Genomic DNA, 26074 nt, shown 5'->3' on the forward strand with positions numbered 1-26074 from the left:
TGTGGTGTCCACTATTGTTTCCCATGCAACATTTCTCGTTTTGGATATTTCAATGCATTTTATGATGCAAGGCCGGATTTTGCTTTTTTGTACACCGGCAATAATGTTCAGGTTTGAATGTACGTTGAGGCCTTATATGTGTGCTGTAGTTTGTTGATCAAGCCTGCCATCAAATTGAAAAGCATGACCGCAACGTGAAGCAGACGGGTGTACTGACATACATTTCCAGGTAGAATGAGAATGCTCTTAACAAAAATGCATCTATGCTATTGTGTGAAGTGGCAACAGCTATCTGAAGGTTATCCCCTGAGTTTTAGTATGTATTTACTGCTTTTGAAAATGATAAGGCTCTTTCAATCTTAACATATGGAGTTTTGTTTTAGAATGTACTGGATTTTTAAATATAGTGTGCATCTGAAATTTTCCCACAAGTTTTGGAATTTTATAATTGTTTTTGGAAATGCTACATCTCTTTTTCTTATTTTGAATGTTGTATTGCTGCTTCAACAATAGGCTAGGCTTTTTGGCATTACATAAACTCGTTTGACTGCGTTTTGGATTTTGTAGTTGAATGATAAGATGTATCTAGAGCTTGCCTTTGTCAAGGCTGAGGCATTTGGAGAATGGATTGTATCTCACTGTGTTGCTACACATGTAGATACATTGATATTATGGTGGGCTCATTTTGGGCGCGTAGTTCTGGCTGTGGATGCCATGAGTGGTTGTGTCATAGCAAACGTAGTTCCTGCTATGCATGCCAATGCTGATGCTTTGAAGCATTTAAGTGGATTGCCATTACTGTAGGATGGAATCCTGTTGTTACAAGTATGGTGACTTACAAATCACCTCTTGCATAAAAGTATATTGCCAAAGTGGTTCTGGAAACAGTTCCCCCTTGTCACATTGCTCATGTGGAAAGAGCTTCTCTTTTAACATAAGTAGCTCTCCTCTGAATGGGCAGCCTTTTAATTTTTTTATCTGCAAATGTGGTGCTTATTGTAATAGCAAATGCCATAAGGCGTTGTGCCTTATTTTCTGAAGACAAATGCCTCTTTCATCCCTTTTATTATAGCTATATACATTGTTGTAGCCTGTGCAACCTGTGAACCAGATTCCCAATGGTAGTGTCTATGTTTCTGTTTGCTGCTGCCATCCTTACTTTAGTTTACCAAGTAATGTACATGCTGTCCCACTATAAGTACCCACTCCATGATAAAGTCATGCTTCATCATATTGATCTTTTGACTCCCATGGGCTATTGTGAGTTTTGAGCACGAGTGAGTAATTGTGACACCACAATTTACATGGATCCAATATCACTTGGTGACAAGATTCTAGGGTAGCATTAGGTCTCAGCACATCAACTAGGCTTGAGATCATGCGAGGCCCTTGAATTTTGCATCGTACAAGAATTGACTGCTAGTAACATATTTAGGAATAAAGGAGGGAACATCTTTTTGGTAACTTGTGGATTTTCATGCTTGTGTTGAAATTGTAAGCCATGGACTTATGTCAACAGCAGTATGCCAAAGTGCACCACATCCCATGTGCAGAAGAGTGAATCCTTGCTGCCCCAAAGATGGGGAACTGTATGCCGACTACAAGTGGAGGTTTCGCTCCAAGATGCTAGAGATATTGTGATATCTAGGGTAATGGCCAATTATTTAGTCAGGAGGGTTAGGGGAATATTTTCCTTCTAAGGTTTTCCCCCCATTAGTGACTGAATGAGTTTTAACTCATCCTATGGTTTACCTAGGGTTTTAGGGTTTTGTCATGTTGACATCCCTTTGTACTTTCATTCTTGCAACTTCAATGCCGAATTGCTCCACGTTTTTGCTCTCCCTTCCATCTCCACATCTCACATTTGGTATTAGAGCAGGTTTCCCTTGCTTCCCACACCTCCCCGTGCTTGCCCAAGCATCCAAGACCACTTTTGTCACAAGAATCTTTCATTTTGTCACAAAGAACCTCAGTATCCAGCCCAGACCCCTGCATTTTGTGCATCGGGAGAGCTCTTGGACCTACTCTAGAACAGGCCACCTTAGCTATGGACCAGATTGCCTCATTTGGAAGTGTTTTTGGAGCTTTCTGGAGGCACCTTTTCTGCGTTGTACATGCTGTGACATTTAATGAAGAGGCGGCCTCTATTTCTGAAGATTTCAGAGGGTTTTTCTATGGACATTTTGCAGATTTCGAGCTGTTAAGGTGTTGTGGTTGCTGCTCCTGCTTCTTCTGAGGGTTTTCTACAGATTTCGAGGCTTTTTGCAGAAGTTCTGGCACTGAAATCTGCACAACAGCTGGTCTTCAGCCTCTGCTACAATTTTGAATTGTTTGTATAGGTTTCCCCCCAGTTTGCAGTTTGTTTTTGACCCGTTTTTAGGGTTTCAGGCCTGCTGCAGCAACTTTTTGCAGATTTGGGGGTTTGTTATCTGAAGGTACAGGATCTAGAAACACTTTCAGCAAACCTTCTGTTTTTTTTGAGAGGGTTCTGCATTTTAGAGCTGTACACATGGACCGTGACCTGCTACAGGATCTTTTTAGAGCAGGTTGTACTCTTGTTGAGGATTGCGGATTTTGGATCCCTTTAAAGCTCTTTTTTCTTCACAAATTTGATTCTACATCGGTACTGCTCATACAGTCCTCTTTTTCAAAACTGATGTGTTGAGGCTGCATTTTCCTTGCCAAGCATTGGCTTGTGAATCACTACCCCTTTGTTGATGCAATATAATTCACAACACGTGAAATTTTGGGACTGTTTGTGAATTCATCAGGTAGCTCTTTAAGAGTCCATGCATCCGTTATCCGTTATGGCTTCGATTTTTTCATTATATGTTGTTTGCCACTTTGGTCTTATGTAACATCCTAGTAAGTTGTTAGCCGATCGATTTCCATCACTTTGGCCATGCCATGAAAGCATAGTAGTCAGTGCAAGTCCATTTATCTAAAACTTTCTTCTCACAAATTGATATTTTAACCTGCTTAGAAGAAATTTTAGTGTCATCAATTTCCTTAAATAGTTTGCATAATACTTTTTTCTTTGCTTGGACCAGTTGCAACTTGCACTTGCTGGAACTTGATTAATTGGAGCAAGAGTTGGTGGTTGATAAGTCATTATTTATTGCTCATCATTGCTTGTATGTTACCATAAATCTCTATCCTAACCACTACTGCAGATCACGGGAGTAGCACCTCTCTTGTCCACCCAGCCAAACTGCCAAACTTCAAGCATGAGAGAGAGAGAGAACTATTACGAAATCACGTAAATCGCAATTCTTCATTCTCTCACAAGCCTTGACAGACCCCAATTCCCTAGATAGATCTAGATGCCACATGTCATCCATATAGGGCCTTTCTAATGCAACATTTCACCCCTCTCTTGGGATGCATTTAATTCCTTGCCCCTAGGCACATTCTTTGCACTAGGCCCCTGGTCTCAGATCTATCTAGTCCGGTGCTATCAGCCCTCACCTAGGACCTTGACATTAATCCCTCCCGATCATTTACATAAAGCGCAAACACATATATTACAAAGATAGATCCTATAAGGGAAATGTCGACTGATTCTTCCGAGGTCATGCTACCTCGGCTAGAGCGTAACATTCCTTCCCTCTTCAGACATCAGCGTCCTCGATGATAAAGTCTGGGAACACTCTCCGCAACTGATATACGGACTCCCAGGTAGCTTCGGATAGAGGCTGACCATGCCATGCAACCAACACCGTGGGTATCTTCCGATTTCGTATTTGCATTGTTCCTCGGTCCAGGATTCTTGTTGGTTTGCGCCTTGCAATATCCTCTATCTCCTGAAACAAAACCACACCTTCGATTAGTGAGTCACCAGTATGTAAAAATTTCTTTAAACGTGAAACATGAAAAACCGGGTGCACCTTACACCCCTGTGGCAATTCTAATTTATAGGCTACACTGCCTATTCTCTTTAGAATTAACCACGGCCCACAGTATCGAGGTGATAACTTAGCACACTCTCCTGAAGTCAACGACTTCGAGTGCGAAGGAATTCTGAGAAAAACTTTTTCTCCTTCTTCAAATACTCTTATAGACCGATTTTCATCCGCATACACCTTGGGTCTATCCATAGCCTGGCGGATATTAGCTCTCGCAAGTGCTAGCATCTCCCGCATCTGAACTACAAAGTTCGCGGCACTAGGCACTTTCTGAGGTACTCCAACTATAGTTGGATTGGCTGGCCTATAACCATAGTTCAGCTCAAACGGACTGAACCCAGTAGATGAATGTTTCCTGTCATTGTAGGCAAACTCCAACAATGGCAACCACTTGTCCCATGTATGTTGCCTCAATGACACATATGCCCTCAGCATATCCTCTAAAGTCTGGTTGACTCTCTCCGTCTGACCATCCGTCTCAGGATGATCCCCACTACTCATTCCCAACTCAGTCCTTAGTGTCTCAAATACCGCTGTCCAAAAATGACCGGTAAACCTGACATCTCTGTCTGACACTATGGATCTAGGCAATCCATGCAGACGAAATATATGTCTAATAAACAACTCCGCTACTTGCGGGGCACTAATAGACTCTCTAGTCGGAATGAAGTGAGCCATCTTGGTTAGACGATCAACCACCACAAGGATAGAATTATACCCTCCTTGTGTTGCAGGTAGTCCTACAATAAAATCCATGGAAATGCTCTCCCACTTACTTAGTGGTATTTCCAAGGGCTGTAAAAGTCCGGGTGGCTTCACCCGCTCGGCCTTACTTACCTGACACGAGAAACACCGTGTCACATATTCATGAATATGCTTTTTCATCTTTGGCCAAAAGAAGTCTCGCTTCACGAGATCATATGTCTTCTCGACACCTGGATGTCCCGCACACGGGCTATCATGGCATTGTCGAATGACTCTCTGCCTGAGATCATTCTGACCAGGTACTACAACCTTGCCATTTCTAACTAGCATACCATCCCTTATGGTATATCTTGCATAAGTTTGGCCTTTTCTGGATGCCAGGTCATCCTTTTCATTTTCCCCGGGTTTTAACACATGAGCCTTAGGCCATAAGCTCTGGACAAACTCGTCCACCTTCTGAGTTTCTCTGATCTCGGTCATTAGAGCACTCTCTAATACCGTGAAACTCAGGTTGTGCATAATGCGAGACAACGCATCAGCTACCTTGTTGTCTTTTCCTCTTCGGTACCGAATCGTTAGATTAAACTCCTGCATGAGCTCTGCCCACCTAGCTTGGCGGCCCCTCAAGTCAGGCTGTTTACAGAAATGTTTCAGAGTATCATGATCCACATCCACATAAAACTCTGAACCATACAGATAATGCCTCCATGTTTTCAAAGCATGGATAACTGCATACAACTCCAATTCATGAGTTGGCCAATTCCTTTGAGAGGGAGAAAGCTTCTTGCTTTCAAAGGCTACTGGCCTTCCCTCTTGAAGGAGGACTGCTCCTACCGCAATGCCACTTGCATCGGTTTCTAGGAACAACGGTTTCTGGGGATCAACTATCTTTAACACCGGTCCTAAGACCACAGCTTGTTTTATGGTGTTAAAACTTTCTTGTTGATTCTGTCCCCAAATAAAAGGTACTTTATCTGAGGTCAGATCAGTCAATGGCGATACTATTCCGGAATATCCTTTGATATGCCTTCTATAAAACTGGACAAATCCCAAGAATGATCGCAACGCGGTCAGACTCTGAGGGATTGGCCAAGTTAGTATCGCAGCCACTTTCTTCGGATCCATTTCTACCCCCTGTGGAGTAATTATGAACCCTAGATACTCAAGCCTAACCATACACAGTATAGTTTTCTTTTTATTCACATAAAGACTGGCTTTCCTCAAAGTACTGAACACTATCCTTAAGTGTTCACGATGTTCAGTAAGACTTTTACTGAATATCAAAATGTCGTCAATAAAATGTACTACGAACTTTCCGATATACGGTCGTAGTAAGTCGTTCATAAGCATGACGAAGGTCGCTGGAGCATTGGTAAGTCCGAAGGGCATTACCAAAAACTCATAATGACCAAACCTGCTTCTAAAAGCGGTTTTATGCACATCCTCGGCTCTAATCCGGATCTGATGATAGCCGCACTTAAGATCTATCTTGCTGAAAATCACGGCTCCATGTAATGCATCTAGCAAATCATCAATCCGAGCCATCGGATACCTGTGCTTAACAGTGATATTATTCAATGCTCTGTAATCTATACAGAGGCGAAACGTATCATCCTTTTTCCTCTTTAATATCACTGGTGAAGCAAAAGGTGAGAAACTTGGTTGAATCTGCCCCAACTTGAGGTATTCTTCCAGTTGCCTACGCACCTCCGCTTCTTCAGTAAAGCTCATTCTATAGGGAGGTCTATTTACAGGTTCTGCCCCCGGGATCAGTTCAATCTTATGCTGAACTTTCCATTCTGGAGGTAACCCATAAGGTAGTTCATCCCTAAAACATTCAGAGAACTCCTCTGTTATAAGATTAGCCAGCTTGGCCATCTCATCACTTTGCATAACATCAGTGCTAGCCGAAGACTCATCCACCGACTCTACCGATGCTGTGCAAAGGTATAAAGACTCTACTTGAGCCTTTCTGATTTCCATCACGGAAACCAACGGTCCCTGAGGTATATCTCTTTCACCTCGCAAGACATAAAGCACATCATTCATCTTGAATTGATATACGTGCTTTTTCCAATCAATGGCTGGATTCTTCCTAGAATGCCACGCCATTCCCAGGGCTATATCCGCATGAGCAAGCTTGGTTATTTCAAAATCAAGCTTCTCAGCATAGTCCTGAATCCGAAGCTCCAACTGGGTAACCCTTTGGTCCCATACTTCAGTTGAACTTCCATCAGCCATCCTGACTGTATACGCGTAGTCAGATGGACTTGTCTTTAATTTCAGCCTCTTCACGAGCTTGGAGTTAATCACATTGTGAGTTGACGCTGAGTCAAACAACACAATGACATCATGATTGGCCACTTGCCCTTTCATTTTGATTAACTCCGTATCATTGAAGGCTGTATACCCCGTTGCTGCGGGCTTAGATAGGATGTTATCAGGTGCACTCGTCACTAACTTAGTAACAGACACACAGAACAAACAAGGTACTAACCTCTGAGAAGATCCCGCTAGCTGAATCTGCATCTCTTCTGCTCTGGGACTTCCCTGCATCTCCACGTCGCACTCTGAGATCACCATCTCAGCCATCCGACGATCTTTATTACGTGGACAATCTCTCCACTGATGAGGTTGAAGGCAACCAAAGCATAAGCCTTCTCTCCTCGCTTTTTCCCTTTGTTCCGGGTTCAAGGGAGACTTAGACCAAGCCCGGGCTGCCATTGGAGTTACTTTTCTCTTCACTCCAATGGTGGTACTTGGTTTAGGAGTTTCAGCCGGTCTCGCCTGCTTGGCTTGACCACTCGGCTGCGAACCACTCCCTTTACTAGTCCACTTCTTCTTAAACCCAGATTTCTTTGGATACCCATACTGGGTTCCAACCTGTGCAAACCCACTTGGCTTGCTGCCCTTGGCATCCTCGTAGTTCAAGGCTATAGCTATTGCATCATCTAGCGTGTTCGCGTACTTAGCCCGAACTTCCATTTTTATTCGGTCATTCAATCCAAATATGAAATCTTTCACTTGGATTGATTGAGGCAGGGGTTCGTCAACCTTCATTACACTCTCTCGAAACTTATCAGTGTATTCTGCCACTGATAAATTTCTCTGACGCAGGTTCCTATATTGATCCCAAGCTCGGGATGCCTCGTCAGGAGGTAAGAAGTGTTTCCTGAACTCTCTTTTAAACCCCTCCCAGGTAGTGGATGCTATCCCGTCTTTTTGTTGTTTAATCCACCACCGATCCGCTGCCTCACTAAACATATGGGTGGCCTCGCGGATCTTTTTGATGTCATTTCTGATCTCACAAATGGCGAACGCCTCGTCCCATTTGTGTAACCATGTCTCAATGACATCGGAGCTACGGTCGTTCATCCGACCAGAATACTTTTCCGGTCTGTAATTTGCAATATTTGGCACTTTAGCCTTCCTAGGCTCGACCGTATGGACACTAGACTCCGGTTCCATTGGAGCCTTTCCCTTCTCCTCTCGAGAAGGTCTGGCAGACATACTCTGTAGTACTCTCCTAAGTTCGGACTGCCCTGCATTGGCTTGTAATTGCTGCGCTAACAACTGTTGCAAGGCATCCTCCAACAATGCAATCCTGCCAGATAAAGTGTGAGCTACTGGACGCGATCCCTGCTGGGTCGGCCGGACTCCTGATTCACCAGGGTCCCTCCTGGAAGCTCCTTCTTCTGCTTCCATTTAGTTCAGCAGGTGTTTTGGTTTGGGGCTTTTTTTTTTTTATTTTTTTTTATTTTTTTAAAAACACCCCTAGAACACCGTAATCACAAGCTGACACAATTCAGGGTACTGACACTCCGAACACAATTCCCTATACTAGGGAACTCCTGCAATCTGACATGCATACTAATTACGTATTTGACACAGGCATATATATTCAATCCCGCCTTTCCCTATACTAGGGAAACTACTGCATTTTACTCTGACTGAAGCCCACAGGCATATCCTCAAGCATAATCTGATCTTACTACAGCATTAAAGCCTCATACAGGCTGATTACTCACGAGGTCCTATCTACAAAAACAATGTAGCCTCACCAGACTAAATCAAGGAGGGGAAAAAAACATGAAACTAAGGGGGTTGAAGAGAGCTTCCTGGTCATCCACGAACAGCCACACCCTTTTCTTCCAAGCAGTTCGAGTCTTCAATTCCTGCAACCTCCACGCTCTGTCTGCTTGTGAATAAAAGCCTTATTTGGTGTCGCGCATCCTCCAGATTGCGCTGCCCACGCCAACCTACGGACTGTCTGCGTCGATTCACCGCAGCACGTCACAACCTTCCACGTGAGCGCCGTTCCTCACGGATCTCGTCGGCAGTCTTCTCGTCATCACCCTCTTGTGATTCGCCACCAGCGCTCCCAAACCACCAATCCCTGCATCGACAGCTCTGACCACTCCCCCGGACTACGTGCACACAGGTCGTTCACGAGCTCACGCAACCCTTCAGGTGAATCCCATTACTGCACGTCGACCAGCCCACACCTCCATGCGTCGCCGAATCACCACCTACGGAACATCCAGGCTAAGACTACTTGCTGGCAGGCGATTGACGACAGGCCTTCCCACGGCCCCTGCTCCGTCACCACGCTTCAGCCCGTTAATTTGCGCTGCTCCCAGGTCTTACCCCTACACAACCCGTCGCTCTGATACCAAATGTTACCATAAATCTCTATCCTAACCACTACTGCAGATCACGGGAGTAGCACCTCTCTTGTCCACCCAGCCAAACTGCCAAACTTCAAGCATGAGAGAGAGAGAGAACTATTACGAAATCACGTAAATCGCAATTCTTCATTCTCTCACAAGCCTTGACAGACCCCAATTCCCTAGATAGATCTAGATGCCACATGTCATCCATATAGGGCCTTTCTAATGCAACATTTCACCCCTCTCTTGGGATGCATTTAATTCCTTGCCCCTAGGCACATTCTTTGCACTAGGCCCCTGGTCTCAGATCTATCTAGTCCGGTGCTATCAGCCCTCACCTAGGACCTTGACATTAATCCCTCCCGATCATTTACATAAAGCGCAAACACATATATTACAAAGATAGATCCTATAAGGGAAATGGACTGATTCTTCCGAGGTCATGCTACCTCGGCTAGAGCGTAACATTGTAGGCCTTTCATATGTGATATGTTGGAATGGTTTTGAAGGTTTTGTGAGTCGAGTTTGCATTTGCACACCAGCTTATGATACTAACTATTATTTTCATTGACAATAACATCATGAGGGATGATAAACTACCTTTTAGTTGGATCCCTAGGCTTTGTTTTCATTTGCAACTTTTTTCTCTATAAGCATGTGGTAAGTTCTTGACCCTCCTGTCGATTCTCAGCGGGCCAGTGGATTTGGTCCTCAGTGAGCATACAAATGACTATCACAATGATATCACGTTGTATATCTACCTTTTCTTTATGGTTTTTTAGATATTTGTATTCTTCTTGGGTGTGGATGCCTACTTAGTGGCCCTCGCTATTCAAATTTTCTCATTGTATTTGGCTCCAATCTCATAGATCCTTGGTGTCTCGAAGACTTTAATAAACTTTCTCTCTCCCTCTCCCTCTCCCATGGGTCATTTTTCGGGCCCCAGAGGACGATAATACAACATTCTATTCTATTCTATTCCATCTCTACTGCTAGTCGTTGCTCCTCCATCGCTCCATCACTGCATGCTACTGTAGCTCCATCACTCGTTGCTCCTTCATCACTCCATCAATGTTGCTAGTTGCTACTGCTCCATCGCTATTGCTCTTCTCTGTTGTTGCTTGTTGCTGAGCTGATAGTCAACTCTCTCAACACCCCCCCCTCCCCTTCTCTCTCTCTCTCTCTCTCTTTTCATTAGCCGTTAGCCCGTTATAGGTCACCAGTCCCTTAGCTCGTTAGCCCATTACAACCCACAGCCCACTAGCCGGTTAACACCCCATCAACGTAAGACCGTCAGCAGCAAAGCGCAAGTTTTGTCAACAAATCGTCACCAGCCCGTTAGCTTGTTAGCCCGTCATCCCGTCAGCAGCGCCCGACAGCAGTAGCCTCTCCTTAGTCACCTAACCCCAACCTGGGCTGAAACCCCTAGCCCAGTTGGGGGGTTAGCTGAGCAAGGGGTTGCAGGAGACATGGCCAGTCAAGAATGGCCTAGCCTCTCTTCCCCCTCCTTTTCCTAAAAAAACCCATCAACTCCAACAGCTCCTTCCAGCAGGGCGAAATATGCCACAGTTGCAGCTCGAACACCCTCTCCTTATGCACATATATATGAGAGAGGAGGTCTTTTTGGCCGCCCCATTATTGGATATCATGAACATATTTTGTTCTTACAAGATCAGGTGAGAGAGATGAGGACACAACTGGCAGATGCTATAGCTAGAATCCAGGTTCTTGAAGGACTTGGCAAGCAGGAAATGAGGCTATAAAGTCTTGCAAGGATTCCCTACCTACCCCCCGGCTAGTCTCCACAGTCAAGGAGCTTGTTCAAACTGAAATGCAGACAGTGAAGCAAGAGATAGTTTGGAGTTTGGAGCAAAGGTGAATAAATCTGATATCCAAGAAGAGATTACGGAACATGAAATCAGATGGGATAATGCATTAAAAAGGGACTCCCAGATGGATGGTACAATGAGGAGGATTCATGTAGTGATACTTTAGCACATGTTAAAGCTACAATGCCTAACATTGACTGGACAACAGATGAGGATGACAAGCCTGATAACTCTGAGGATGAAAACTCAATATCCTATGACAATCCTACAAGCTGAAAGGAACTAAGCTATGGACAGATGAGGAACTTACAAGAGCTCAATTGAAGGATAAAGCAATGGAGTTAGTCATAGTTTAGGCTGCCAAGAAGGATGGAAAGTGGGCAGTGTACCGCGGAGGAATAGCACTCATTAAGGAATTCAAATCAAAACCAAAAGACTCTTAGTCTTAAAATGATGTATGGCCAATTATATATAGGTTAGGATAGAATTTAGGTACTCTAAAAATTTGGAGTTGCTTGCTGCACTCCTTGGGAGGTGCCATGTGCCCTCCCTAAGCTATTGTATTGGATGGTTTTTTATTGTCCCATAGACCTTTGGTCTCCCGTGGACGTTAATATACTCTCTCAGTCTTAAAATGATGTACGGCCAATTATATATAGCTGAGTTGCCATGTGCACTCCTCGACCCTCTCTGGATTATTCAGATGATGTAAGGATTTTTGTTTTGCACTTTGTTCCATAAGCCCGTGAGGTTTTTTGTGGACGTTAATAGATCTCTGTCTCTCTGTCTCTCTCTCTCTTTCTCTCTCTCTCTCTCTCCTTGGGAGCTGCCATGTGCCCTCCCTAAAGCAGATGTACTAGAGGGTTTCTTGCTGTCCCATAGACCTTTTGGTCTCCAGTGGATGTTAATAGACTTTCTTTCTTTTCTTTCTTTCTCTCTCTTGGTGATTTCAATGCGCGTATGGGAATAGATAGGTGGCGCTGCTTGATTTTGAGTCAAATCCCCTCCAAGTGCCAAAGGTAGACCCAGCAAGGCTCGGTATATAGAGACACTTAGAGGATGCATCACATGTGACAGGGTATGGGAGCAATACATGACTTGATCATTTATAATGGTCCCCCGCGATGGCCGAGGTGTGGAGGACTTACATGTTTCCCATAAAAGGGGGCAGCAGCATTGTGGACTACTTGATGGCTCCCCAACCTTTGTGACACGAGAACATAGACACCCCCCCCCCCCTTTCTTGGAGCCAATCACTCATACTTGTCATTTAGCATCTTGACTACATTGCTAGATATACTACGAGATCCACCTACTCCGTTCGAGTGCATTTCAATCATGCTCTTGATGCAGTTTATATCAGCCACCTGTCCCATGGGCTAGTGACCCCCTTGAGGGATGACACAGACCTCGCTCTTGTCTCAGATGCACTGGTATCATTGATCCATGATGTTGCCACCAGATCATTCCCCACGACCAGATCTACAGCTCGTTCCCCAGCTGGGAAGATGCCATAGAATCCTTGGTATGACGATGAATGCCGGGAGATGAGATCCTACCTCATACGGGAGCAGGCCTTGGGACACTTTGTGAGGTTTGAGGCACAATGGATTTCACGACGCCTGACGCGGCGTAAGAGGCGAGCTTTGGATGGATGAGGTGATTCGATCATTTTGTGGTGGTGACCCCACTTCTGCATGGGGGCTCTTATTTGAGAGGAAGCTACCTATACCCATTACAGATCCATAGGTGTGGCACATCTATGCGACATCCCTCTACGATGTCCCGGCCTCTCTATGTTAGTTGGCTTTTTTGAACACTGAAAAGTCTTACCTTCTATCTCAAATATTCCAGTTGTATATGTGAATGGGTTTATAAGACTCAAGTCTTTGTTTGCTGCCTAATCACAGTTATGAGACCTAATTACAATTGTGAAAATAGCAAGCGTACATTGGTGGGGCTATATAAAGAAATTTTCATGGTTTTCACATAATTAGATGAAACTTCCTAAGGATACAAAGATATGAGTGCATTATATGAGCATGCTTGCATAGTCGAGACATGAAATTAATGATCATTCCACATAAGTCATTTGTTATCTGGAAGGAAGTAAACGTGCCTGTTGTGTTTAGCTTATTACATGCATGGGATCTTGCAGCTTTGCAGTCCTTGCACAACGCATGGAAAGCCTTGTACAGGGTAATTCAAGGGAGATGGTTGACATGGCGTACACCAAATTAGTAAGTTTCAAGTATGGTTTTTTTGATAGTACAGGGACATTTTGTGGACTGTAGTTGGGGAATTTGTAATGAATATTAGTATAATTTATGCATTATTCTTGGTCCATTAGCTCATGTTTGTTGAAGAATATGTTGTTTGTAAGTCATTTACATCTGCTGTGAAAAAAAGATCGCTGAGCTAAACTAGTTCTGTAATTTTGTAAGTAATCAATATAGAAAAGAAAAGGAATAAAGATATAGTGTACCTACTATGAAGATGTGTGTGCATGACTGACATTACGCTCTCTCTCTCTCTCTCTCTCTCTCTCTCTCTCTCTCTCTCTGTGTCTCCTCTCCCCCCCCCCCCCCTCTCCCGCCTGAGTTTCCTCCTCACAAGCATCTGGCTATGCTGGGACTAGGGATAGGTCTCACCATTCTTGGCACTGTATCAGGATATCAAGAGGTACAAGCAACAGTGTGAGGTCCTACTCATAGGAGACTTCAATGCCAAGGCTAGAGACATGCAGGCGGAGATCCTAGATTTCCAGGAGGATGTTATCATACTCCTATTCTACACTGGGAGAACTCAGTCTCAATCAGAGATCAGAGGATGTACGTAGCAACTAGTTCGTCTCCTCTAGGCTCCCAATGAACACCCCAACAAACTGCCTTGCTGATGGCCACTAGACTGCGTGTCTGCAGAACCAGTATGAGGGAATGAGACAATTCAGTCTTTTGACAAACTGTGCTTTGGTCACCCATATTCTGACAAATTTTGGCGTCAGAACTTTCTGAGCACCAGTAAATACGGATTCTGTGGTGTTCTTGATTTTATGTTTTGAACTGATTTTGATATTCCAATCTGTATATTAGTCTTTCATTTTGGTCATCAATGTGTTATACCAATGGGTAAATTTAGGGCATGTGTATACTCAGAATGTACTTATGGCACTCCTTATTCAGCCCCTTGAAAGTGTTATTATACGTACCAGGATTGCATATTCTGTACAACTCGGAAACAACCCTCTTCACATCTTGATTCTGCTTGGTGGTAAATTTATTCAGTTTTGAACGTTTCTTGTGGTGTTTCCTTTGTGAATCCTCTTTCATTTTGTTGATATGCTCATATTTATATTGTAGGTGGGGACCATGTTCAGTGTTTTGGACAGAGTAGCTCAAGTTGATCCAAAACATGCTGACATTGTACTTCTTGAAAACCATGCCGCATTTCAAAATAGGTGAGGTGTGTCCAGTATAAGATCTTTGTAGTTGTGAATCTCGGGAATCTCGGAGGATGGAAGATTTACAGGTGTTTCAGCAATGGATAGTAAGGTTGAACATTTAGGGTTAGATGGGAATTTACAGCCTGCTATCCTTTCCTGAACAGTTTTTAGACCATTTAGACTCCTTTTTAAGCTTAAATTAACTAACAAACGTCTTCTTGATAAATTGAGCAGTCTTTTTGAGTTGGCCAATGTGGTACCTACTTTAGGTCGGTTCTATCATGTGGCAAGTGACACATATGAACAGGCACGAACCAGATATATAAATTTCATAATCAACTCTGTAAGTATTGCCTCTGTTAGATATAGCAGTCCTGCATGTAGACTTAGAAGGATTTTGATTCTTTCTATTGTTGTCTGTTGGGCTGTGTAATGTATGACAATTTTCTGTTCATGCCTGGTTTTAGCAATTTGAGAAGCTTTTCCAGTTTGGCCAGAGGGTGGAGAATCTGTTATACACAATACTACCTGAAGAGGTGTGTTAGTTCTCGCTCTATCTACTTTTAAAATGTTAAATTTAAAGCCTCTCTTCGTCCCACAGCATCAATGTATGTACTTTTTATCCTTCTCTTTTTATGTCACTGATGTTGGTGTACAAGAACTGAATTTCTTGTGCATTAGGTCTGTGATATCTTCCAGCAAGGTTCTATACTCTAGTCTTATCATGGAGTGTGAAGTACCTGGATTGTAAGAGAGAGAGAAAGAGATAAGAAAATTTTATGTGATCTGTTGTTAGGTGCCTTTTTCCCTTGGACTTTCAAAGATGGATCTACGGAAAGTTTTGAAGACAAGTTTATCTGGGGTAAGTGAACTTTCTTGTCACTCTAGTTGTTCAAATTTTTAAAGATATTTATGACAGAAATCATGTTTTATTTCCTCTCCATATTCTCCTACGTGTGAATATGTGAAGGTTGCAAGTCAAGGACGCATCGTATACTCTCTGCTACCTTTTTAAGCCCATTAATTACGTAATAGGCTGTATTTTGGATCGATTGTTCAGAAACAGGTTAATTTTCAGAAGTTTTTAGAACAAATTTGACAATGTCCTTTAGCTTTTAATTGTTACGCTTTCCAATCCCCGCCTCAAATTTTTGGAGCATATAGGATGATTTGTTAGAAGTGTGCACATGCTGTGGCAACACTCTCATACACGTCTTGCTCAAAGTGTGAAGGTATATGCGTACCCTCGTCAGCCTCCTCATCTTGTTTTAAGATTTCATGTAAATATAAGATCTTGTATTTCCTGGTATCCAATATTAACCGCGAAGTTAAATAGCTTTGACTTACCGATAATCCATCAACATGTGCAACACCAATGGTGGGTACTGATTCGGGCTCCTCCCCATACGTCCGCAAGTTTCACATGATAATATGACATTGATGTCATACTTCTCGCTTGCAATGAGTGCAATGATAGTATAACCTCTCCGTAAGCCACTTTGTGCTCCCGGGTGTTGGCGCATCATCGGATGAGCTTCCACTCATCCCTTCCATCTACACTTATAAAATCACAACATCGTTGGTGCATATTGTGTGCATGCATCATTTCTTGGAGCAGTCAAAGGCTGTGGCTACGTTTGTTGTAGCAAATGTTCAAGTCTCCAACAATGCATGCGTAATTATGTGCGTTGCATGGGGTAGCAGACGTTGCAAAGTTTGTGTGAGCGTCCTAACATTTGCTTTTGGGGATTTGTAAATGTTGATGATTGTGATGTAACCGCATTGGGAAGTGCTGAAAGTGGTAAGCAAACATTATACCCCTTCTTTGTAGAGGAATTGTTTGTCTGCTGCTAGAACAAGTTTTTCTAGTCTTTAATTAATTATCACATGTTGCCAACATGAGGGCCTTGACCCATCACCCCCTCTATGTCACCATTTTTAATGTACATGGAAGGGTAGAGGCCAACCTCTCAAATGCAATCTGCTAATGATAACATCTCAAAGTAAATATTATTTTTCCCATCTCGATTGGCTTAACTTTCTAAAGATACGTCAATATTTGAGATTGTATTGTTTCTCTTGTTGCACTTGTTGATTCTTCCCTTTCTCAAATCTCTTGTTCTTACACGCACATGCCCCAGCTACAGACTATGTGACCAAGTGGACGAAAGAAAAAACATTGCGAGACAACTTGGCTCAAGCACAACTAAATTCATCTATGAGAATATCATCTGTAGATACGGGCACCTGATCGAGTTTGTTAGTGACCAAGGAACACACTTCGTGAATGAAGTATTCAGCATACTTGTCAAAGAATTCTAGTAGGCCTTAGGGACACTAGTGTACAGAGCTCCTAGACACTTTAGTTAGGCCTCAGGGACACTAGTGTGTAGAGCTCCTAGACACTTCAGTTAGGTCAATTAGTACTAGTCCTCCTAAGATAGTACATCCAAGGGCACTTCTACTGCATGTGCCTTTGTCAATGACTACCTAAGGCTTGATGGTGGATTCTCGTCTACTCACACTACAGCATATAGAGAGTTTCAGGGGAATGCAAATTGGTATTAGAGCATTGTTATGCTGAAGTTGAGATAACAGGATCTTGGAAGGATCAGTTGACATTTTCGCTTTAGAGGACCAACAATTGTAAATAATCTGTATTGCGCTTTATGTGTATGGTGAAAGGGATTCAATGTCAAGGTCATTGGTGAGGCTGATTTGCGTGACTAGGTGGGTCTAAAGACCTAGGTCTAGGTGTTCCTAGTTATGAATTGTGCATAGGGGCAAATGGTTTAAAGGAATCCCAAGAAGGGATAAAAAGGAACATCTAAGTATGGCCTTAAAAAATGGACATGTGGCAATCTAGGCCCATCTAGGGTTATTGAGGTGGGTCTAAAGGCCTAGGTCTAGGTGTTCCTAGTTATGAATTATGCATAGGGGCAAATGGTTTAAAGGAATCCCAAGAAGGGGTAAAAAGGAACATCTAAGTATGGGCTTAAAAAATGGACATGTGGCAATCTAGGCCCATCTAGGGTTATTGAGGGCTCTATAGAAGAAAAACCACGTTAAATGTAACACTACAGGATTTGTATCGTGAGAAGGCGCTATAGAGCATGGTTGGGAGAAAATTCCTACAAATCACTCATGATTCTCCTGCTTGTGTCTTCAGAATTTGTTTTCATCTTTGTCAATTGGTATCAGAGTGATTTGGTGTAATGTATTGGGAGAAGGCTGTAGAGCATGGCTTGGAGAAAAATCCTACATATCACCCGTGATTCTCTTGCTTGTGTCTTTAGAATTGATTTTGATCTTTGTCAATTGGTAAGGATGGTATGGCAGTCACTACCTGGGAAGGGTTCAAGAAAGAGTTTAGAAAGCATTTCTTATGTCCTAATGAAGCATCCCGAGCTTGGGATCAATATAGGTACCTTCGTCACAGGAATTTGTCACTGGCTGAAGAACTGACAAATTTAGCGAATATGTAATGAAGATATCCGTGGTGCAAGCAAAGGATTTATTGTTGGACTGAATGATAGAATTAAAATGGGAGTTCGGGCTAAGTATATGGGTACTCTTGATGAAGCAATAGTGATAGCCCTAAACTATGAAGATTCCAAAAGCAAGCCAAGCGGGTTTGTGCAGGCAGGGGACTCGGCATGAGTACGGGAAAAAGCGTGGGTCTAAAAAGAGGTGGATTAGGAAGTCTAGTGCCCCACAGCCAAGTGGACATGTCAAGCAGGCAAAGTCGACTAGGGCTCCTTCAAAACCAAGTACCTCCATTGGAGTGAAGAGAAAAGTAACTCCAATGGCAGCCCAGGCTTGGTCGAAATCCTCTTTAACCCTGGGAGAAAAAGAGAAAGCGAGAAGAGAAGGCTCATGCTTTGAATGCCTTCAGCCTCATTAGTGGAAACTTGAAAGATTGTCCACAAAACAAGGATCGTTGGATGGTTGAGATGGTGGTCTTAGAAAGTGACGTGGAAATGGAGGCAAGGCCCAGAGCAGATTCAGCTAGCGAGATCTTCTCAAAGGTGAGCACATGGGTTATTGTGTGTGTCTGTTGCTAAGCTAGTGAATAGTGCACGTGATAACATTCTGTCTAAGCCTACATCAACCGGGTATATAGGTTATAGCGATATGGAGTTAATTAAAATGAAGGGATAGGTAGCCAATCACAATGTTATTGTGTTGTTTGACTTGGGGTCAACAGATAATATAATTAACTCGAGGTCAACAGATAATGTAATTAACTCCAAGATTGTGAAAAGGCTGAAAGTAAAAACTAGTCCATCTGACTATGTGTATACAGTCAGAATGACAGATGGAAGTTTTACTGAAGTATGGGACCAAAGGGTCACCTAGTTAGAGCTTCCTGAATAGTCAGAATGACAGATGGAAGTTTTACTGAAGTATGGGACCAAAGGGTCACCTAGTATGGGACCAAAGGGTCACCTAGTTAGAGCTTCGGATTCAGGACTATGCGGAGAAGCCGGATTTTGAAATGACCAGTCTTGATCACGTAGACATAGCCCTAGGAAAGGTGTAGCATTCCAAGAAGAATCCAGCCATTGTTGGAAAAAACACATTTATCAATTTATGATGAATAATGTGCAATACGCAATACGTCCTGCGTGTGAAAAGGATTTGCCTCAAGGACCGTTAGTTTTCGTGATGGAAGTTCGAATAACTCAGGAAGGGTTTTTGTTTCTTTGTATAGCATTGGTAGAGTTGATTGCCAGTCCATCGATGCACTGACGTTATCCAAGATGGGGAGATGGCCAAGTTGGCTGATCAGATAACAAAGAAGTTCTCTGATTGTTTTAGGGATGAGTTGCCTTATGGTTTACCTCTAGATCGGAGTGTTCAACATAAGATTGAACTTATCCTACTTAAGAAGCTGGGGTGTGAAGGCAATTGGAAGAATACCTTAAGCTAGGGCATATCCAGCCGAGTTTCTCACCTTTCGCTTCGCCAGTGATGTTGAAGAAGAAGAGAAGATGATACCTTTTGTCTTTGTTAAACAATATCATAATTAAGCGCAGGTATCTGATGGCTCGCTTTATGACTTGCTAGATGCATTATATGGAGCCACAATTTTCACCAAGATAGATCTTAAGAGTGTCTACAATCAAGTCCCAATTAGAGTCGAGGATGTGCATAAAACTGCATTCAGTAGCAAGGTTGGACATTATGAGTTTATGGTAATTCAGTTTGGGCTTACCAATGCTCCGGCTACTTTCGTCATGCTTATGAATGACTTACTACGCCTATATATTGGGAAGTTTGTAGTACATTTTATTGACGATATCTTTGTTTACAACAAAAGTAGAAAGAAAACCGTGCTATGCATGGTGAAACTTGAGTATCTGGGATTCATTATTACACCTGATGGGAATGGAAATGGATTCGAAGAAAGTGACTGTGATATTATCGTGGCCCATTCGTCATAGTTTGATCGTGTTGCAATCGTTCTTAGGATTTGGCATATCAAAAGGATATTACGAAAGAGATAGCCTTTGATTGAGCTAACCTCAGATAAAGTGCCTTTTGTGTGGGGACAAAGTCACAGACGCCATAAAGAAGGCCGTGGTCTTCGCTGGTCTGGGGTTAAAAATTGTTGATCCTCAGAAACCATTTTTCCTAGAAACTGATGCAAGTGGCATTGCAATAGGGGTGGTTCTTCTCCGAGAGGGAAGGCCAGTAGCTTTCGAAAGCAAGAAGCTTTCTCCCTCTCAATGAAACTAGCTAACTCATGATTTAGAGTTATACGCATTTATTCATGCTTTGAAAACATGGAGTCATTATTTGTATGGTTCAGAGTTTTACGTGGATGTGGATCATGATACTCTGAAGCATTTTTGTATACCACCTGACTTGAGAGGTCGCCAAGCTAGGTGGGCAGTGCTCGTGTAGGAGTTTAATATGACGATTTGGTACCGAAGAGGGAAGGAGAACAAGGTTGCAGATGTGTTGTCGTGCATTATGTATAATATGAGTTTCACGGTAGTGCATTATGTATAATATGAGATTCACGGTATTAGAGAGTACTATGATGACCAAGTTAGAGAAACTCAAATAGTGGACGAGTTTGTCCAGAGTCTTTGGCCTAAGGCTCATGTGATTAAACCTGGGCTAAAAGATGACGTGATCTAGGAAAGGCCAAACTTATGCAACATATACCATAGCAGATGGTATGTTAAAACGTAATGCCAAGGTAGTTGTACCTAATCAATATGATCTTAGGCAGAGGGTCATTCAACAGTGTCATGATAGCCCATACGGGACATCAAGGGGTCGAGAACACATGATCTCGTGGAGCGAGATTTCTTTTGGCTAAAGATGAGAAAGCATATTCATGAATATGTGACACGGTGTTTTTCGTGTCAAGTAAGGCAGAGCGGATGAAGCCACCTGGCCTTTTACTGCCCTTGGAGATACCATCAGGCATATGGGAGAGTATTGCCATGGACTTAATTGTTGGTCTGCCTATGACACAGGGTGGATATGATTCTATCCTTGTGGTAGTTAACACCATCTTCCGAGTAGGGAATCTATTAGTGCCTGTGCCCTACGAGTTGCAGATTTATTGATTAAGCATATATTTCATTTGCATGGACTACTCAGATCCATAGTTTTAGACAAGGATATTAAAGTTACCAGTCATTTTTGGACTGCAGTATTTGAGGCACTAAGGACTGAGTTGGGAATGAGTAGTGGGGATCATCCTGAAACGGATGGTCAGACATAGATAGTCAACCAGACTTTAGAGGATATGCTCAAAGCATATGTATCATTGAGGCAACATACATGGGACAAGTTGTTGCTATTATTAGAGTTTGCCTACAATGATAGAAAACATTCCTCAACAGGAATGAGTCCGTTTGAGTTGAACTATGGTAATAGACAAGCAAATCCAACCACGGTTGGGATATCTCAGAAAGTGCCTCGTGCTACAAACTATGCTATTCAGATGCAGGAGATGCTAGCACTTGCAAGAGCTAACATCCACCAAGCTATGGATAGAGCTAAGACATATGATTAGATCTTTCAGAGAATTTAAGGAAGGAGAAAACGTTTTTCTCAGAAATCCTTCACACTCAAAGTCTTTGACTGCAGGAGTGTGTGCTAAGTTGTCACCCCGATATTGTGGGCCATGGTTAATTCTTAAAAGAATAGGCAAGGTGGCCTATAATTGTAATTACCACAAAGTTATAAGATGCACCCAATGTTTCATGTTTCTCGTTTAAAACGGTTTTTTCACACTAATCGAGGGTGTTGTTTTGTTTTAGGAGATGATGCAAGGCGCAAACCAACAAGAATCCTAGACCAAGGAACAATGAAGTACGTAATAGGAAGACACCCACGATGTTGGTTTCATGGCATGGTTTACCTCTATCTAAAGCGACTTGGGAATCCGTATACCAATGCGGAGAGCATTCCCAGATTGTATCATCGAGGACGTTGATGGAAGGAATGTTATGCTCAAGTTGAGATAACATGACCTTGGAAGGGTCAGTTGACATTTTCCCTTTCAAGGGCCGACAATTGTAAATAATCTGTATTGCATATGGTCAAAGGGATTCAATGTCAAGGTCATCAGTGACGGTGATTTGCATGACTAGTTGGGTCTAAAGGCCTAGGTCTAGGTGTTCCTAGTTATGAATTGTGCCTAGGGGCAAATGGTTTAAAGGAATCCCAAGAAGTGGTAAAAAGGAAGATCTAAGTGTGGCCTTAGAAAAGGGACATGTGGCAATCGAGGCCCATCTAGGGAGATTGGGGGCTCTACAGAAGAAAAACCACGTGAAATGTAATGCTAAAGGATTTGTATCGTGAGAAGGCGCTGTAGACATGGCTGGGTCTTCAGAATTCGTTTTGTTCTTTGTCAAGCATTGATTCGGGTCTTACTTGTGTGGATTAACTAGCTGAAGCATAGCATGGATGTAGATCGAGGTGACAACATCTACTTTGAGACGTAGATAGAGGCTACGATAGGGCCTGGAGAATCTTTGTGACTACGTGATGTTCACATGCGTTGCAATCGTGTGCAATCAGGCCTAATGAACCCAACATGAATTGAACGCAGAACCTTTTGAAACGCCAGTCGATTTACTTGCTGATTGTTGCTTGAACACAGTGGTATTGTGTTGATCGGATGGGTCAAATTGCTGATTGCATAGCGAACTGTAAATTGCATGTTATATGCGCACAGGAGCAGTGTCAATTGTAGATTGTGTGTTATATGCACACAAGAGTGCTAACGCCGACGTGAATTTGCCAACCAAAACTTGGGTGTGCAGACGAGTGTTGATGAGAGTTTGTTGCAGATGTTCTTTGCATTAATGACATCCAATCATACGAATGCTAATGGCAAAGGAGAACACCTATGCTAGGCATGCTTACGTATGAACTCAATGGTGATTTGGGGTTGGTGTGTCATGCAGGTGCTACACACGAGTGTACATCGAGCAGGCACACATACATATTAGTGTACACTTGTGAATGTTTGTGCGTGGAGCATGTTGATACCAAGCGGCACTAATCTCTTGTGCCTGCTCATTTAGTCACGATTTTCAGTTGAAAGCGCATTTGTATGCATTTGTGCTCTAGTAGTGGTTCGCTTTTGTAACGACTCCCTTTGTCCTTTGTCCTTTGCCCCTTCTGCCAAGGCCTCAAATTGATCTGTTTGTGCTAGAGCTCCAACCTGATTACTTGCAGCCCATGCACACACTCTTTGTTTAAGTGTTGTAAATTTGCAATCCAGTTACTAACCATTATGGTCCTATAGTTCTTGGGATCATCTTTGTTATCTGTGCGGTCAGATCATTTATTCACGGAGGAATTCTTAGATATCGCCTTCTTCCGTGCTTCAAGATTTTCTTATTTGTTCTTCCCACATTTGATAATTTAGACTACTAGCCCTTGCAGATCATGGGCTCAACCTTTTGCTGAGTGCTCAATTGCCTTCTGAATGCCTTGCTGTGGAAACGATCTCCCTCTTTCCTAATTGAGTATGCTGTAGACTCTCCTGCCACCAACATACTAAATGTGCCTTCAAGTAATCCTTGCAATTAACGTAGATTACAAATTCTCTAACGTATCCCATTTGAGTCCATATCCCAATGCAAAATCTTCCAACAGAGTCCTATGCCACTGCCCCTTTTGCCAACGAGCTTGCAAGCATTCGATCCATGATAGAACTCTTCCTCTTGTCGCTGAGGCAACTCAGATTCAAAGAACATTCTTCTTTTTTTCGACACCCAGCTTGAGATTTTGCTCAAAGCTATTTATGGATGTACATCAGATCGCTATGCACATGTTGAGAGAAAATGGCGGTGAGAGTGCACTAGACTGCTATGCTCTTCAACAAATGCACAGGTTCATTAAAAATGGCTGTGAGGGTTTAATAGACTACTATGCTCTTCAACAAATGTCAGGTAGAATCAGATGTGTACACAATGAATTTTTGCTGTACAAAATGCTTTCCTGGACGGAGAGGCACACACTGAAATGGCAGCAACGGAGCTGCTGACAATGAAGTCACATGACACATACCATAAACCTAACCTTGAGGGGTAAGGCATGAACAAGCTTCTACTGCAATAGCTCTCTTGTCCTACAAGGACTTGGTAAGATCTTTTTTTAAAAGCAGTTTCAAGCAATGTTTGGACTACTATGGACAGGAATTTACTTGAGGAAGAGGGTATACATTTTGTTGATTCGAATATGTTATGATTCTGTATGACTCAATTTTAAAAGGGAAATTTCCATCAATGAGCATCATAATAGTAATTCCTGTTTCTCATAATGACATATTTGCAATTGTCAGGTGGAAAAGTCCCTGCCCGCCATGTATAAGAGGATGCAGAAGCAAGTCACACAAGAGGAGTTGCTTCCTTCTTTGTGGGAGAAGTGTAAGGTTTGTACTTTTTTAAGTGAAGCTTCATCCTATACTTTGTTGCTTCTTTCATCAAAATTCCAGCCTGTTTCTGCTTAGGCCTGCAGAACAAAATGATGAAAGGTTTGTTAATGACAGTCCAGTTATTCTACTGTAGTCAATTCATTTGAAAGCACGACCTTTGCCAGGGTAGGAAAGAAAAAGGCATCTTTATTAATATCTGAAGGAGTTTTGTCGTATGCTTATCCTGCTCAAAGTAAACTGTTTTTGTAATGTGGGAAGCTGATTACCAACTAGAGTCAGCATCTAAACATGCAACATTGGGTGAGTTTTATGGCCCTTGTGGGCCAATGATGGCCAGCCAAGCTGCCTAGCTTGCTGACTGGCCAATCAGTGATAGAAGGCTGACCGTTTGTTGCCACCAGATTTTATACTTTGTTTGAACCAGTTTGAAAATCTCATTGCATGCTCGAATATTCTCTTGAAAAGATAGCACAGTATCTACATAGTAAAGATTCTCTCTCTTTGCACACAGGCGGTGTATGCACTCCTTGTGCACTTATCAGTCTTTCTTATAGAATCAGACAGCTAATTCTCCTTGAAGGCTATGTTACACAAATACCCTAACTCATCTTAACTTCAGTTGACACTCTCTCTCTGCTCTGTTTCATTAGCAGATTTTTTTTTGCTACAGTTAGTGCTTAGGAGTTGGATTTGTTAATCCTTCACTTTTGTGTGCTGGTTTTCTATCAGGTGGACTTCCTGGATAAATATGAGGGGTTGGAAGCTCTACTTGCAAAATGCTACCCAACAGAAACTCTCAGTCCGTCTTCTGCACAAATGGCCGAAATGTTCAAAAGTGTATAGCTTAGATGAGAGGGGTTCAAAGATATGTATTCTTCAATGGACGGGCATGTCCAATCATGTAAAGGAGATAACCCATTGAGGCCAAGAATACTGGGGCACCTGAGAATAGTGTTATTAACATTGAAAGTGCCCTCTGCAGGAATTCACAACCAATTCTATAAGAATGTGCTCTGATTTTTTTGACAGAAAATAGAAAATTGTTGTAGTGAGAGAGAGAAAGAAAAGTTATTGTGGAATCGAAGCTATATCACATTGTTCATGTCAACTTAACTAGAGAAATTGACTATAAACATGTAAATTACTGATCTGTTTTACAGTAAACATAACTTCTGGAATTGGGACTCTTCAGTCAGGACCTTATTATACATATACGGGCTTAAAACAGAAGCAGTACAAACCAGAAAGAAAGGATACTAAACAATTATCTGTAAATTTGCAAACAATCATACTACTATTAAGTATCAATAGTACATTGTAGTATGCAACATTCATAGATGACTACGATAGATATTGTTGAGATCAAATACAAAAGGATGACGACGCATATGCTAAATCTGGTCCAATCACCCCTAACGGAAATTAAATCCATGTGCAAATTTAGGAGCACCTGATGACCCTGTCATCACTTCTCCCAATCTACTAGCTAGATGTACGTTAAAGCAAGACATGATGTGTTTGCTTGAAGATGGGCTACAAAATGTGTTTGCTTGAAGATGGGCTACAAAATTTGGTCCAGGGCCATTAGAAAGGTGGTAATAACCCGT

General features: G+C 42.5%; 1 protein-coding gene across 1 annotated transcript in view; it reads left to right on the plus strand.

Annotated features, from left to right (window-relative positions):
- The window catches only part of LOC147884384 (exocyst complex component SEC3A-like), a 163918-nt gene extending 138274 nt beyond the window's left edge, over positions 1 to 25644 (plus strand). Inside the window, exons 18-25 of the mRNA XM_087398216.1 lie at positions 150 to 229; positions 13268 to 13349; positions 14469 to 14566; positions 14786 to 14894; positions 15019 to 15087; positions 15348 to 15413; positions 24375 to 24464; positions 25197 to 25644. Coding sequence (XP_087254342.1) covers positions 150 to 229; positions 13268 to 13349; positions 14469 to 14566; positions 14786 to 14894; positions 15019 to 15087; positions 15348 to 15413; positions 24375 to 24464; positions 25197 to 25310 — 708 coding nt within the window. The 3' untranslated portion in view covers positions 25311 to 25644. The remainder of the gene's footprint in view (positions 1 to 149; positions 230 to 13267; positions 13350 to 14468; positions 14567 to 14785; positions 14895 to 15018; positions 15088 to 15347; positions 15414 to 24374; positions 24465 to 25196) is intronic.
- The last annotated feature ends 430 nt before the right edge of the window (positions 25645 to 26074 follow it).

The sequence above is a fragment of the Dipteris shenzhenensis genome, chromosome 27 (genome assembly GCF_047967505.1).
Source record: "Dipteris shenzhenensis isolate YYH24624 ecotype China chromosome 27, Dip_SZ_1.0, whole genome shotgun sequence".
Taxonomy (NCBI): domain Eukaryota; kingdom Viridiplantae; phylum Streptophyta; class Polypodiopsida; order Gleicheniales; family Dipteridaceae; genus Dipteris; species Dipteris shenzhenensis.